This window comes from Bison bison, unplaced genomic scaffold (assembly GCF_000754665.1).
Source record: "Bison bison bison isolate TAMUID 2011002044 unplaced genomic scaffold, Bison_UMD1.0 scf7180017864524, whole genome shotgun sequence".
Taxonomy (NCBI): Eukaryota; Metazoa; Chordata; class Mammalia; order Artiodactyla; family Bovidae; genus Bison; species Bison bison.
The window spans coordinates 866,917-880,706 of record NW_011495075.1 but is presented as its reverse complement, the minus strand read 5'-3'; the positions used below and the strand labels follow the sequence as shown (position 1 = coordinate 880,706).

Here is a 13,790-nt window from a genome sequence, read left to right as displayed (position 1 = left end):
AAGAGGAGCGCCCTGCAGGGGTGGGAGGGCTGCAGGAGCCAGAGGAGAGAGAGGGTAGGGACTGAGGGGACGGAAGACACAGGCTCCGGAAGCAGCGGCCCCGCAACCACGGGCAGAGTCGGCAGCGGAGGCGTGGGGTTGGTGGGGACGCGGCGGGGGAGAGGCCCTGGTCAGCAGGTCTCGGAGGCGGGGGACAGGGTGCATCAGCCTTGCCTCGAGAGCGACAGGGAGAGTGGGTGACGGGCGGCCGGCACGCGGGCTCCAGGCCAGAAGGTGACAACGCGCCCCTGGGCAGGCCCCTTGGTCCAGGGACACGAGGGGGCAGCCCTGCCGTCCCCAGCGTGCTCGGGGCGCCCCTTCTCCAAGTGCTTCTTCAGGGAGGAGCCGAGTTCCCCCAGGGCCCCCGAGCTGTCACTACAATTTATTACAGGTCAGCAAAAGCACACAGGAGTCGTGAGTCACATTCTATTTCCCCCGTTTTAAGGTTAGAAGACTAGGATTTCTTCAGAGGAAACAAAGTAAAAGCCAGGCCACTTTACTGCCCAGGGTGAGCAAAGAGCCCGAGGAAAAGCGTCAAGAAGAGCCAGAAACAGCGGCTCGCCCAGGTAACTCCGCCAGCCAACCCCAGCTCTTCAGCTCTTGTTAACACAGAAAGAGGTGCCCCCCAGGCTCTGGCGCACCCCCGAGGGCACCGTGCACCCGCCTAGGACGCAGCAGGCGGCTTCCAGGAGCCCTGCACGCCCTTCGGCCTCAGACGGGACAGAGAGCTTTCAGTCTTTGTTCTCAGGAGTGGGTTCTCCCAGGACACATATTCATGTCCTTCAAAATCAGAACGTCTGGAGTGCCTAGGCCTGCGCCCACACTGCCAGCTTACGGTGCCCAGGGCCCAGTGGAGACTGGTGCCTTGGACGCTGCCCCGTGGGGTCAGAGCAAGGGGCGGTGACGTCCCAGAGGCCTGGCTTTGAGCCCTGGCTTTGCCACTTACTGGCTCTGTGACTGTGGGCAGGACCATAGTCCACCTTAACTTTCTTATATGTACCAAGAAAAAATACTATTCATCTCACAGTTATGAAGGCTGAATGCATCTGGAGGTACTGGCGTATACTAAGTGTTCACAAATATCAATCCCCTCACCTGTCCAGGCCTTTCTTGTCTTTAGGCACCTCGGGTCCCCCTCACTTCATGGCCCTCTCTAGGTAGGTCATGTGTAGGACCGCCCACCCTACACAACCCGCCTTCTTCTCCGAGCGCCTAATACACCCCCCGCCCCCGACAGTCTGCTCCCTCATGGCCTCCGAGGTGGGCACCTGGCATCCCCGGTCTCGGGGCACAAGGCAGACAGGGCTCTCGTTTTAAACCCACGGCTCCCGGCACAGCAGTGAGCGTGTGGCCGGCGGGACAGCCACCTCTGGACTTCAGGCAGACCGGAGCTAAGTTAAAAGGCAACCTCAAGGTGCAGGGCCCGGGAGCCCTCCCCTGTGCCTGCCGCTCTCACCAGGAGGAGTGTCCACCAGCCCGGACACCCCCGGGAAGGAACGACCCAAACAGAGCAGCAGGGTCTCGGGAGGCCGCCTTCCCGAGTCCCCACGGTCACCACGCGTGCCTCTGCTGCCCCCCGCTGGACACGGGGGTCACTGCACAGCAGCACGCTGCCGCCCCCACCCGACACCTGCGTGCTGTGCGGAGATCGCGGCAGGACCAGCGCCCGGAGCTCCCGTGGCGGCGGCAGCGTCAGCCGGACCAGCTTGAGCACAGGGCCACAGAGGCACACGGGGAGAGGACCCTGAGCTCGGCCGGGCCTGGGGGAACAGAGCCGCAGCGGGGTTGATACCAGGAGCTCTCCCAGTAACAACAGAACGTGGTTCAGCAGACAAGGGGACAGCGGCCGTCCCAGAACAAAGGGTCAGCATGGATGTCAGACACACTCGGGGACGTCTGGGCTTGCTACCTGCAACATAAAGTGGGGCAACTGCCAGAGACACGCGGGGCAGGGGGGCGGGAGGAGCAGGGAGGGAGGGTCCGGCTCCGGGAGGCCGAGTCCAGAAGGTCCCACGAGCAGTGACTCCACGGGCCGAACCGACGACCCAGCAGCAGCAGAGTCTCCTGCACGGCCTGACCCGGTACCTTCTGAATTCTGTCTGGAATCTGGTCCTCTGCGCACCCAAGACCATGAGGGGACGACTCACACACACGGGAAAAACATTCACTGCCATTAAGATTCAATCTGATTGTCAGGTTTGTCGCAGGCGAAGAGCTTCTACCCCGAGCTCAACGCATCAGTCTCTTTGCTTTATGATTTCCTGTTCAAAGGCCAACTCAAGTGGTGCCCTATACCTTCACACACCCACACCAGCTTCTCTAACTGAGGTAAATATCTGACGTGTTTTATTCACTTAAAATTCATACTATGTAACGTGTAAGATGAAGCAACACAACCACACAACCAGCGTCTGAGCACTGCCGGCCCCCTTGAGTGTGACGTCACCGAATCTTATCTCAGGAGGACAGGCACGTTTCCTCTTCCCCAAACTCCTATCTGCCCTCTGCCTGCCTGACCTCCACGAGCAGACCCTGAGTCAGTGTGTGTGTTTACACTCCCTGCGACGGAGGAAATACCAGCGAGGGTCCACACGGGTTCTGACCCACACCGCATCCTGGCCTCACCACTTCCAGCCCCAACCATGGCACCCGAGCAGCGTGCACACCCACCCGCCTCCCGAAGAACCGGAGGGGAGGGCGGACAGCGCAAAAGGCTCCGGCCGTCAGGGTCTCCGGCAGACTCACCCGCCGCTTCCGCACTCAGGCCCCGCGCTCGCGGGGGCCCGGGCTGGCACGCCAGCTAGCCGCAAACCCAAAGCAGCAAGATCCGCTTCCCGCGCCTCCCATTTCTGTAAACCCAGGGGCGGCAGGGACTCTGCTGCCAGGTCAAGTCACAGAGGGGGGAGGTCGGGCACCCGGACACACGCCACACGCCTGGGCCTGGCAGCGGCGTTGCCAGAGCCTGCTTCTCAACGGACAGGTGGCCGCCCCTCTGCAGCCCTCCCCTAGTAAGCACTAGAGGTCGTTTCGTGAGGTCGTTGCAAGCGACCATTTTCCTAACATGGGAAAATCACCTGGTACGGGGTGGGGGCGGCTTGAGTGAGGGCCCAACATTCTGGTCCCTCCCACCGGGCACAAGCACTCACAGCTCTGAAAAAAGAACCCCCTATCAGGAGGAGATTAGCTGTGCCCTCAGGGCTGATACGGCCGGCGCTGGCGCTGCGGGGCTGGGAGCAGGGGCAGCGGCCCCGGGCCCCCGGGACATGGACGTCCCGCGGGGAGGGGGTGCTCGGGGAGCCCCACTCCTGAACTGCTACGTGGGGAGCTGAGCAGCCATGTGACAAGCGCCACTGCCTCTGGGCCCGATGAGTGCGTGTCTCAGGGGCTGCATTCAGCAACAGAAAGCAGCCTTTCCCTCCCCGGCCCCTCAGCCTCACTGCAGGCACTGCCCGGGCCTGCTTTCCCGGAGCTGCTGAGGGGGCTGGACACCACCGTGCTATGTGCAGACAGCTCCCCGGAGCCAGGATGCGCCACACCCCCACTCAAGTGCTCCCCTCAACGGCTTCTGTATATTAAAAGTTACGCGATCAGCACCATAGTCAATTTTAAAACACTGGGATCAGCCCCAAAGGAAACCCTACACACGCTAGCAGTTCCTTCCCACTTGGCGCTCTTAAACCCAGACCAGCTGCGTCTCCCCCGGCTGACTCATGCCCTGCAGTATTGGATGTGAGCCGGCGGTGACGGCAGGACCCTCCACTTCACCCTGAGGGGGACAGGCGGGGCTGCCACGCATGCTCCCCACCGGCTGTAGACATCCCTCCACAGTCACTGGCAGGTGCCTGCAGACCCCGACACCCTGTGCCTGTGGGGCACGTGGCCGGGCGGAGGCGCCCCAGCACCCGCAACCACACTCGGGCAGGTGCCGGGGCCACGGCGGCAACGACGGGGTGGCTGTCAGAGCACGGGACACACGAAAGGCGCCCCCAAACCAGTGATACTCGACGCTGCATGGCAAGGCGTGTGCTTGGTGACCAAATGGCACAAACGACCTCCTGACATGGAAGAAACAGGTCAGGCAAGTGTAGTCTTTAACCGCCGGTAAGTCAACGTGGTAACTCACCACACAAGCAACCCAGCAACCCGCAGTGCGGCCAGAGACAGGCATGGACCGACAGCTACCCAGCCTCGTAGGCAAAGGAAACACTCATTTCAGAACAAAGCTCAGAGGCTGGAGGAGCTGGGAACCCCTTTCCAGAGTACCTCTCCTCGAGCTGACCACTGCCTTGTCTTCAGCATGGATCCTGAGAGATGAGTCAAACAGCTTTAAAAAACCATGACTCAGAGTTTAATTACTTGGTTTAAATCTCTCACATTCCAAAGACGAGGCCAAATTAATCTGCTGACAGCTTCACTCAGCGGAGTAACTGCCCAGCTTCCTAAGACCCCGAAGAATTCAGGAAGGTCTACCCATGTGGTGTGCCCAACTCGGCTGTAAACACACCACGCAAAGCAAGTGTGTGGGAGCTACTGGGGAAAGACAAATAATTTCAGTTCATGTAGAGAGAAACCATTTTGGTTATTTCTATAAGAAAAGAAAAGCGCGCCAAGAAAAAAAAAGAACGTAAAATTCAGGGCTGGGGCTTGTGGGAGGGGGAAGCTGGAGAGGACCAGAGGCCGGCGCTCTAATATTAGCAGGGCTGTTTAGAGGGTTGCTAAGGGAAACCTGAGGCTGCGGGTCTCGCTGCAGCTGCTCCGGCCACGTGCCCTCCCCACCACACCTCCGGTCCAGTGACCTTACACAGTCCCATGGCCCCGGGGGCCTTCGGGCCCAGGAGCAGCCCCGGAACGGGGTGCAGGCCTGGAGGGCCATGAGGTGGACATGGCTGTGCTCCCGTCACACGTGGAGATGGACTGGCCCCGGGACTGAACCTTTTTTTTTATTTTAAATCCAAAATAAGAAATGGTTAGGAAGTTCAATGGGGAGGAAAAGAGGCTTGAGACATGGCCCCCATCGCCCACCTCGATGCTCTTGGGCCTCGGCATTTCCACCTGCAACTTGGGGCCGTAACCTCCTTCCTTTCCATCGGGTAACAAGAATGTGCCGGGCACAGGGGTGCTTTTCAGGGAAAAAAAAAAAAAAGAAACTTTGTAAATCTAAGATTGTGCCCTTCTCAAAGGTAATAAATTTCCAGAGGTCCTGACCTGAGCTTATGCAACAAAATCATAAATTACCTAGACTCCTGCATACGGTGTCTGGAACCACTTAACTATTAAGGCTGCTCCTCAAGGACTGCGGCCTCTTCAAAGACTCACATCCTCACAGAGACCTGTCCACAGAGCTCGCCGGCCCTCCACCACCATTACAACAGTAACACTCCATCACTCTACAACTCTGGAAAATAGAGCAAAAATAAGTTATCCCTCATCCCTGAGAAGAGCCCGGTGCTAACCTTTCCTGTGTGGTCACCACGTGGTGTCGCAGCCGTGCCCTGGGCCAGCCCCTGCACTGACGCCAGTGGCCCTGTCTGCAGCTCGCAGGCTGAGCTCAGGGCCCCACAGGGGGCGGCTGCTCCTGCACCCACCGAGCCACGGAGGCAGCTCAGAAGGGGAGAGCCAGTGCGCCGGGCACGGTGACCCACACCCCACTTCACAGGCGGCAGTGACGCTGCAGACGGCGATGTTTCCCAAGACGACGTTCCCCCAGTCAGGTCCCGCTGTGACCGGTCCCGACACTGTCCGTCTCCGACGGGACCCGTAAACACAGGCTACAGGCCTCCAGTTCCCAGCAGGAGCCGGAATCCCGCCGCAAGGACCCGACTTCAGAGGACGCTGCGCGTCAGGGCGAAGAGTGAGCACCCAGCATGTTTTCTCAGAAGGAAAATTCGGTTGTTTGCAAAACATGTGATTTGTTTCTCTTTCAGCCTGTGTTTGTCTGAAGGAGAAACTGAATGACTTTGATTCTGTAAAGGCTTAAATGGCATGTTTTATTTGCTCGAGTTGTTCCCCAGCTGAACACACTCTAGCCCACAGCCTTGAGAGCAGCAGCTCAGGCTTCTCAGCACAGACACACGACACCACCAGCTCCTGCCCGCCCCTTGGGAGCCACAGTCTCCAGATTATCCCAGCGGAATACCACTGGGGTTCCTGTGAAAAATACAAGGATTCCGCAGACACGGAAAGTGGGGAAGGCTGCAGATGCTCACCCTCCCTGCCCTGAGGCTGGAGAGGAAGCCTGTTCACCATCTGAACCGCAGTTGACAAGCTCACTTAGCCACAGAACACTACTACTTCATCTAGACCTGCTTCACAGAAGACACTTGGGCAAACGCCGCACGGCCTTACCTCCCCCCAGCGTCAGGCACAGTCACCTGTTCCTTGCGTGTCTCATGTTCCCTCTAAATCACCACCCACCGCCCACAACCGACCCCTCAAAACTCAACCCCGGCACCTCTGTGGGCAGCTCCCCTGCGCCTCCGACCCGCACTGTGCGGTCGGCCCGTCCACACGCCCGACCTCAGATCTGCAGCTTCCGGGTGGCCTGCTGGCCTCCCCAGGGATACACAGGCCAGCTCTGCTGGGACTGCGCCTCCTGACACCTCCGCTGGGCACACGGCAGTCTCACTGCGAGGCTGCAGCACGCTCACACAGCACTATTGAACACACGAGCATGCAGCAGAGCCTCCTGTCCCAAGAAGCGCCCCCAACCCCTCACTTGACTGCTCTGCCTACAGACCTGCCTTTGGTACAACTGCTCGCTCCCAGTTACCATCACTGTGAGTAAAACTCAGACTTCGTGCCAAGACAAGAATGACTCAGGCGTAAAACTACGTCTCTGTCCTCCGGCCCCTCCGCCTCTACCGTGCAGCGTGTCTGCCTTTCACAGACCAAACCTCTGTCGGCAGAAATGCCTGCTCAACCACACGCGGCAGCAGCAGCAGCCCTGACAAGACAGCCCCTCAGAGAGAGCCCTCCTCCTGGATGGGGCCGTGAGGATGAGCAGACCGGGTCGTGCCAACCGCCAGTAAGACGTCATGGATGGACAGACGGCCTGTGGTCCCAAACCTCACGGCCCTGCTGTGCCAGGACCTCCGACGGGAGAACCGTCCTCGGGGCCTCCTGAGACGGTCTTCCAGGTCACAGTCCTCCAGTGGGGCTCCAATAAAACCCTGCGGGCGGACTGTGCTGACGTGACGGTCGAGGCACAGTCTGCAGTTTCTGCCAGAGCTCGCAGGCCCGGACCCCGCTCTGTGCACACCCTTGCCTGCCGCAGCGCGTGCAGCGTTGCTTGCGAGGGCATCTCTGGAGGGGACCGCGGCACGGAAATGCCTCAGACCCCGGGCTGCACACGTGCTTCTTCTCGAGGTAGTTTCGACCGTGTGTGTGCCATGCTGGCCCCCAGGCTTCCAGAGTACACAGCTGGATCCTACGTTAGAGTCTTGGCTTGGGATTTCCAAACTGCATGCGTAGTAAAAACAGCCCAAAGATTTTTCTGACGACAAAGACTACTGTAAGCACAGCGAACTACATTCAGTATCTTGTAATAACCTAAAATGGAAAAGAACCTGAAGAAGAAAATAACATATACGTATGTATTCTTTAAAATCGAGAGTTTTCCATCCCTGCCTAGACCTCTCTTTTCTGGAGCAGGGGCCGGGACCCAGGCAGCCCAGATGGGCTCCTGGTGAATGGTCTAAACACACTCAGGCCCACAGACTGGCGTCCTGCGTCCACACTGGGCACCAGATCCAAGCCTCCAGCCCCCAGGCCTCAGGCTGCCCCAGGCCACGCAGACCACTCTGGCTTTTGGGGCCTCCTCACATCTGCCCCCTGGGAGCTTCCTTTCCTTCTTCCTCGCTCAGACACACTCTGCTACGCTGACCGGGGAACAGGGTCCTTGCGGGCCCACGTACTGCGCTGCTGGAGCTGCCCCGAGGGGGCTCCTCATCCTGTCCCGCCACGGCCACCGCCCTCCTCCATGCGCCCCGCTCCCCTGTCTGCAGAGGCCCCGACAGGTCGCCTCACCCCCTCCCCGTCATTCCTCCCTGTCCACTCCACACGCAACGCTGCAACCAGAGCTCAAAAGGCAGAGTTTTAAAAAATGTAACTCAGACCAAGTTATTATTATTATTTTGGCTAAAATCTTCTATGGACAGATAACTAAGAAATTCTACGCTGAGGTATACACCCAAGAGAAATGAAAACATATACCCACACAGAAGCTTGTACCTGAATGTTTATAATAGCCAAGAGGCAGGACCAATCCAGATGTCCAGCAACTTACGAATGTCAAACAAAATGCAGGATAGCCATCCAACAGGACAGTGTTCACCCACACAAAGAAGAAAGTCCTGACGCACACCACAGCACAGAGAGCCTTGGAGACACCAGGCCGGGGAAAGAAGCCAGTCACAGAAGACCATGCCCGGACTGCACTTCGGGGCGATGGTCCAGGTGGGGAGCTCCAGAGAGACAGAGGGCAGGAGCGAGGAGTGAGGACAGTGGGGACCCGGGGCACAGAGCGAGGAGCTGGGTTCCTCTTGAGGTGAGGAAGGCTTTAACGTGGACAGGTGATCGCGCCTGGCGACTCACACGCTGTGTGACGCGTATCTCTGCAAGGTGTTCAGAACACTCTTCCTGAGGCTGATGACGGCTCTGCGCGCAAGCCCGCACTCCTCCCAGCTGTGGCCGCCCGCCCCTCGCAGCCCCGGCCTGCCCTGGGGCCTCAGCCCGGACCACCCTGGCCAGCACCCTCCCCATGTCAGTCTCCTCCAGGGCCTCTGGAGCAAGGAGCGCCTCGCGCACTGCCTGGAGTGCACACCCGCTCCCCGCAGCTCCCAACAGGGCGGGCCTTGCACTCCTGGCCTGACTTTCTCTGAGCCCCCAGGAGTCCTCTGTAAGGCACCTTGACTTAATTCTTTTATGCGTGCTGCTCCTTGAGGAAACGCACCGCATTCCACACAGCACGTGGTGCAGAGCTGTTACTCAGTAAATACTGCGGATTGCAGGAGACTCCTGAAGCAAGCCCACAGTCCGCAGCAGGCTGCCACGCAGAGCTTATAAAGCCCCGGCAGACCGTCGCCGTGTCCCCTGCTCTCCCTGCGGCTCCCAAGCAGCAGCGGGGCAGCCTGCAGCCCCTGGCTCAGCGTCCTTCAGGGCCCGTGGTCCCAACGGTGGATTTAACCCATTTCACTTGTCTCCACTCAGGAGCAGTTTTCAAAGGGAGTTTTTTTTCAGCAAATCAAAGATGACTTTCGCATTCAGTCTCTGGATGAAACTAACAGCATCTGATTCACGTCTGAGCTACGAGACGCACAAACAGCAAATACTGAAGATCTGATTTACTAAACCTGTCCTGGCTGGAGGCTCATCATAAGATGACAACTGTTGGCTCTGCAACCTGTTAGCCCAAAAAATAGAACCTCTTCAAGTTTTATGTAAATAATGAAAAAAGAAAGGAAGGAAACGAAGAAGAAAAGCACTTTTTCAACCTATCTTCCTCCATTTCGTCTCAAAAGACATGCCTTTGAGCTATCTTTACAATAAACACGTATCTAGAGCATATAACTCACTGTATCTGTAGATGAAAAGACGCTCTGACCTGCGACACATGTGCACACACTCACAAACACAACACTCCTTCTTTTTGGATATTCAGAATAAAATGGAGTCAGACTGGAATCTAAATTTTGCTAACATTTCACTTCTTTTTATGGTCTTAAAAAAGGGGTAATTATGTCTTCAGTCTTCAGTTCCCAAATGGAATGCATTCTATTTTTCACCACTTCATCAAATGGAGAAAACGGCCTGTCCATTTCAGTCGATACTCCAAGGTCTCTCAGGCCCGATGCTTAGTTCAGTTCAGTTGCTCAGTCGCAGCGTCTGACTCTTTGCGACCCCACAGACTGTAGCACACCAGGCTTCCCTGTCCTTCACCAACTCCCAGAGCTTACTCACACTCATGTCCATCGAGTCGGTGATGCCATCCAACCATCTCATACTCTGTGGTCCCCTTCTCCTCCCGCCTTCAATCTTTCCCAGCATCAGGGTCTTTTCCAATGAGTCAGTTCTTCGCATCAGGTGGCCAAAGTATTGGAGCTTCAGCTTCAGCATCAGTCCTTCCAGTGAATATTCAGAACCGATTTCCTTTAGGATGGACTGGTTGGATCTCCTTGCAGTCCAAGGGACTCTCAAGAGTCTTCTCCAACACCACAGTTCAAAAGCATCAATTCTTCGGTGCTCAGCTTTCTCTATAGTCCAGCTCTCACATCATACATGACTACTGGAAAAACCATAGCTTTGACTAGAGACACCTTTGTTAGCAAAGTAATGTCTCTGCTTTTTAATATGCTGTCTAGGTTTGTCGTAACTTTTCTTCCAAGGAGCAAGCATCTTTTAATTTCAAGGCTTCAGTGACCATCTGCAGTGATCTTGGAGCCCAGAAAAATAAAGTCTGCCACTGTTTTCATTGTTTCCCCATCTATTTGCCATGAGGTGATGGGACCAGATGCCGTGATCTCAGTTTTCTGAATGCTGAGTTTGCAGCCGCTTGTTCACTCTCCTCTTCACTTTCACCAGAGGCTCTAGTTCTTCTTCGCTTTCCGCCCTAAGTGTGGAATCAGCTCTCTCAGCTCCTCCCTAAAGTCTCTGAGGTCAGCTCTCGGCTGCTCCCTCCACCCCTCCAGCAAGTCTACAGAACAGCCAGCCACTGACCCCCGCCACTCGCCACGCACTGTCCACTGCCTTTTCTGACATTCTTCTCAAATTAATCCCCACTGCACATCGAGCTCTGCTTCTCGGAGCCTTTTATTGCGTCCCTGCTCTCCTTTGCTGCCAGAGGTCGGCACGGGCCGCACAGAGCGGGACTGAGACCCTTCCCTGTGCTCAGGCGCTGCAGCGCCAGGGGAGACAGGGCCTGAGGGGCCTCTCTTCCGTAAGATGAGGAGACAGAAGAAACGCCTGTATCCGTAACAGAAGAAGTACGTACGTTAAATAACCAGAAGTAGTTAAAATCTCCACCGAAAGTCTCCAAGAGGCAGGGTACAAACCCGAGCCGCACCAGAAAGCTCTGTCTCCAAGAAGCCTCTGAGCTGGGGGCTCACTGTCGCCGCCCACCCTGCACCTCCCACCTCCTGCTGCAGAGCAGAGCCCACAGAGGGCGGGGGCCACACACCTCCTCCTCTGCCTGGCTTCCACAGAGGGCTCAGGGCCAGGGGCGCAGAGCAGCGTGGTGGCTGGAACCCCGCTGGCAGTGCTGGGCGGGGGGCGGTTCGTGATCACACAGAGCGGGCTGCTGCAGGCGACGCCGTCGGCTCTCTCTGCCGTGGAGTCGGCCTGGGACCTGTAAGGGGTCCTAAAATCAAGAAGGACACAGCAGAAAGGGAACGGTCAGCACACAGACACCACTGCCCTGGGACCTGTGAGGGGTCCTGAAGTCAGGAGGACATAGCAGAAAGGGAACAGTCAGCGCACACGCACACACACACAGACAAACACACACACAGACACACACACACCACCGCCCTGGGACCTGTGAGGGGTCCTGAAGTCAGGAGGACATAGCAGAAAGGGAACAGTCAGCGCGCGCGCACACACACAGACACACACACACAGACACACACACACCACCGCCCTGGCAGAGGCAGAGCCTTGAGGAGGGCTTGCCCAGAGAATCTTCTTGCTCAGAATTTGTCTGTGGTTGGTCTGTTTTCTTAATTCTGAGCTCTTAAATCTTACAACAGTGATTATGCTTTCAATCTGACATCTTCTGCCTAAGGAGTTATGTTTCAGGAAAAGGGAAAAAAAAATTTTGAGATACAAAAAAATGTCATTTAATTAGCTATGGCACAAGTAGTGACAGACACGAAAGTGCTCTGAATGCCTCCTAAGCACCACCTGGTCTCTACACTAATACACACACACACACACACACACACACACACACACACACACACACACACACACACACAAAGACGACACTGAGGTCACTTACACCGCCCGCAGCCCCAGGTAGGGAGCCCCGAGGGGCCGCGGCCGACACCAAGCAGGCAGACGACCGTCTTCCCAGATCGCCCAGACCCACTCGGGAGCACTCTGCAACCTCACCTAGCGGAGCAAGCGCTCTCTCTCCAGGGAGCCAGTGCCCGACTGTCCACATTCACAACTGCAGACAGGAGTGACCCAACAGAAACTAACGGGATCCTACGCGCAACCCTGAGACAGACTTCCCTTTGGCAAGCTGTGCAATTACACTCATTTACATGAAAACAAGATCTTTGTTTCTTAACAAAGACTTGAGAGCAGCCATTGGCTCTGCACCCAAAAAGCCATCGTTTGTGATGTCACAGCTTGTTGCTGGGGTAACAGAGACCCAAAATTGATACTCACAGACATGGGGAAGCAATGGAAGAAATAAATGCTAAAAATCTGTTTTTTTCACCTAATTACAACTACCACAAATGCTTTAAGTAGCTATAAGCTCATTTTCAAATAATCACATTATAATAAGCTTGAAAGAATGATCAGATCATAAAACTACCAATACGGTACCTAGATGCAAGGATAAAAATAGAACAGTTCTGAACTGGTATCTAAAAAACACAAGACACTTCTCCAGAAGCAGTTAATAGCTCAGGAAAAAGATGAGATTTCACATTTTTTTTTTTTTTATTAAAGTGAAGACAAATAATTTCTCAGACTTCCAAAATGTATAAGTCTCCAGGAAGCACTAATAAAATTAACCAGAAACAAAGGTATAAAAAATTTACAATCATCAAAACCTCACATGAAACTCTGCTTAGTTAAAACATGCTTTGATCTCTGCAATTTCTTATGCTGGAGAAATGCCAAGTATTTTATTTTGTTAAATTACAGAATATGATTTTTACTATTTTGAAGTGCATAATTTTACAGGCTGCTGGGATCGGAAGAGGAAAAGCTCCAGGGCTCTGGAACCACCTGGGGCCAAGCTTAACCTCTCCCATCTCTCGCCCTCTAAGACAGGGATAACGATGACTACAAGTGCAAGGTCTTGTGAGATTAAATAAGACAAACCTGTGGAACACTTAGTGCCCAGAATAAAAGATAAACTCAGTAGAAACAAAAAAGTGAAAAAGAAAAGAGCCCCGAAATGCACAGACCCAGGCTCAGCCCGCCTCTGCTCTTTCCAGCCTCGTGGCCACGGTTAGATGGCTGGACTCTGGGTCTGTTTCCTCATCTGTAAAGTGAGGCCGCTGCTCACAAGCTGGGGGGCTCCTCAGGACCGAACAGGACACACCCACAGTCATGCCGCTCACTCCAGGCCCCTATGGCTCAGGGCAGCCACGAGCCCGGTGAAGAATCCACACGCGTCAAAGTCTCCCCGGCTGCGGGAGGGAGCCAGCGAGGCTTAAGCAGAAAGCTAGTGCTTCGGGGGAAATTCTCAGTTCAGAGGCATTCCCTCTTGGCACACAGCCCTGTCTCCTCGTCCTCCCTCGAATGGCCTAGAATGCAGCCGTGATGGCAAGGACTCTAGCAGCTACTGTGGGCCACGAGGCGACCCCGGAAACGGAAGCCACGCTCGGGACCACGAGGCAGCCCCCGGAAACGGAAGCCGCTCCAACCACTGTGATTCGAGCCACGCGCCAGCCCTGTCTCGGACCGTCCTGACTGAGGGGAAAAATGAAGACTCATCACACCGCAGTCCCCATTACCGGGTGTACTGTACGTGTGAGTGAACCAAGTCCTGATGTCACGCTGTTCGGCACGAGCCC

The 13,790-nt window shown here is 55.9% G+C and overlaps 1 protein-coding gene across 1 annotated transcript in view; it reads right to left on the bottom strand.

The window, feature by feature from the left end:
• PPP1R12B (protein phosphatase 1, regulatory subunit 12B) overlaps positions 1 to 13,790 on the bottom strand; it is a 119,716-nt gene that overhangs the window by 81,903 nt on the left and 24,023 nt on the right. The window contains exon 13 of the mRNA XM_010831121.1: positions 11,213 to 11,392. Coding sequence (XP_010829423.1) covers positions 11,213 to 11,392 — 180 coding nt within the window. The remainder of the gene's footprint in view (positions 1 to 11,212; positions 11,393 to 13,790) is intronic.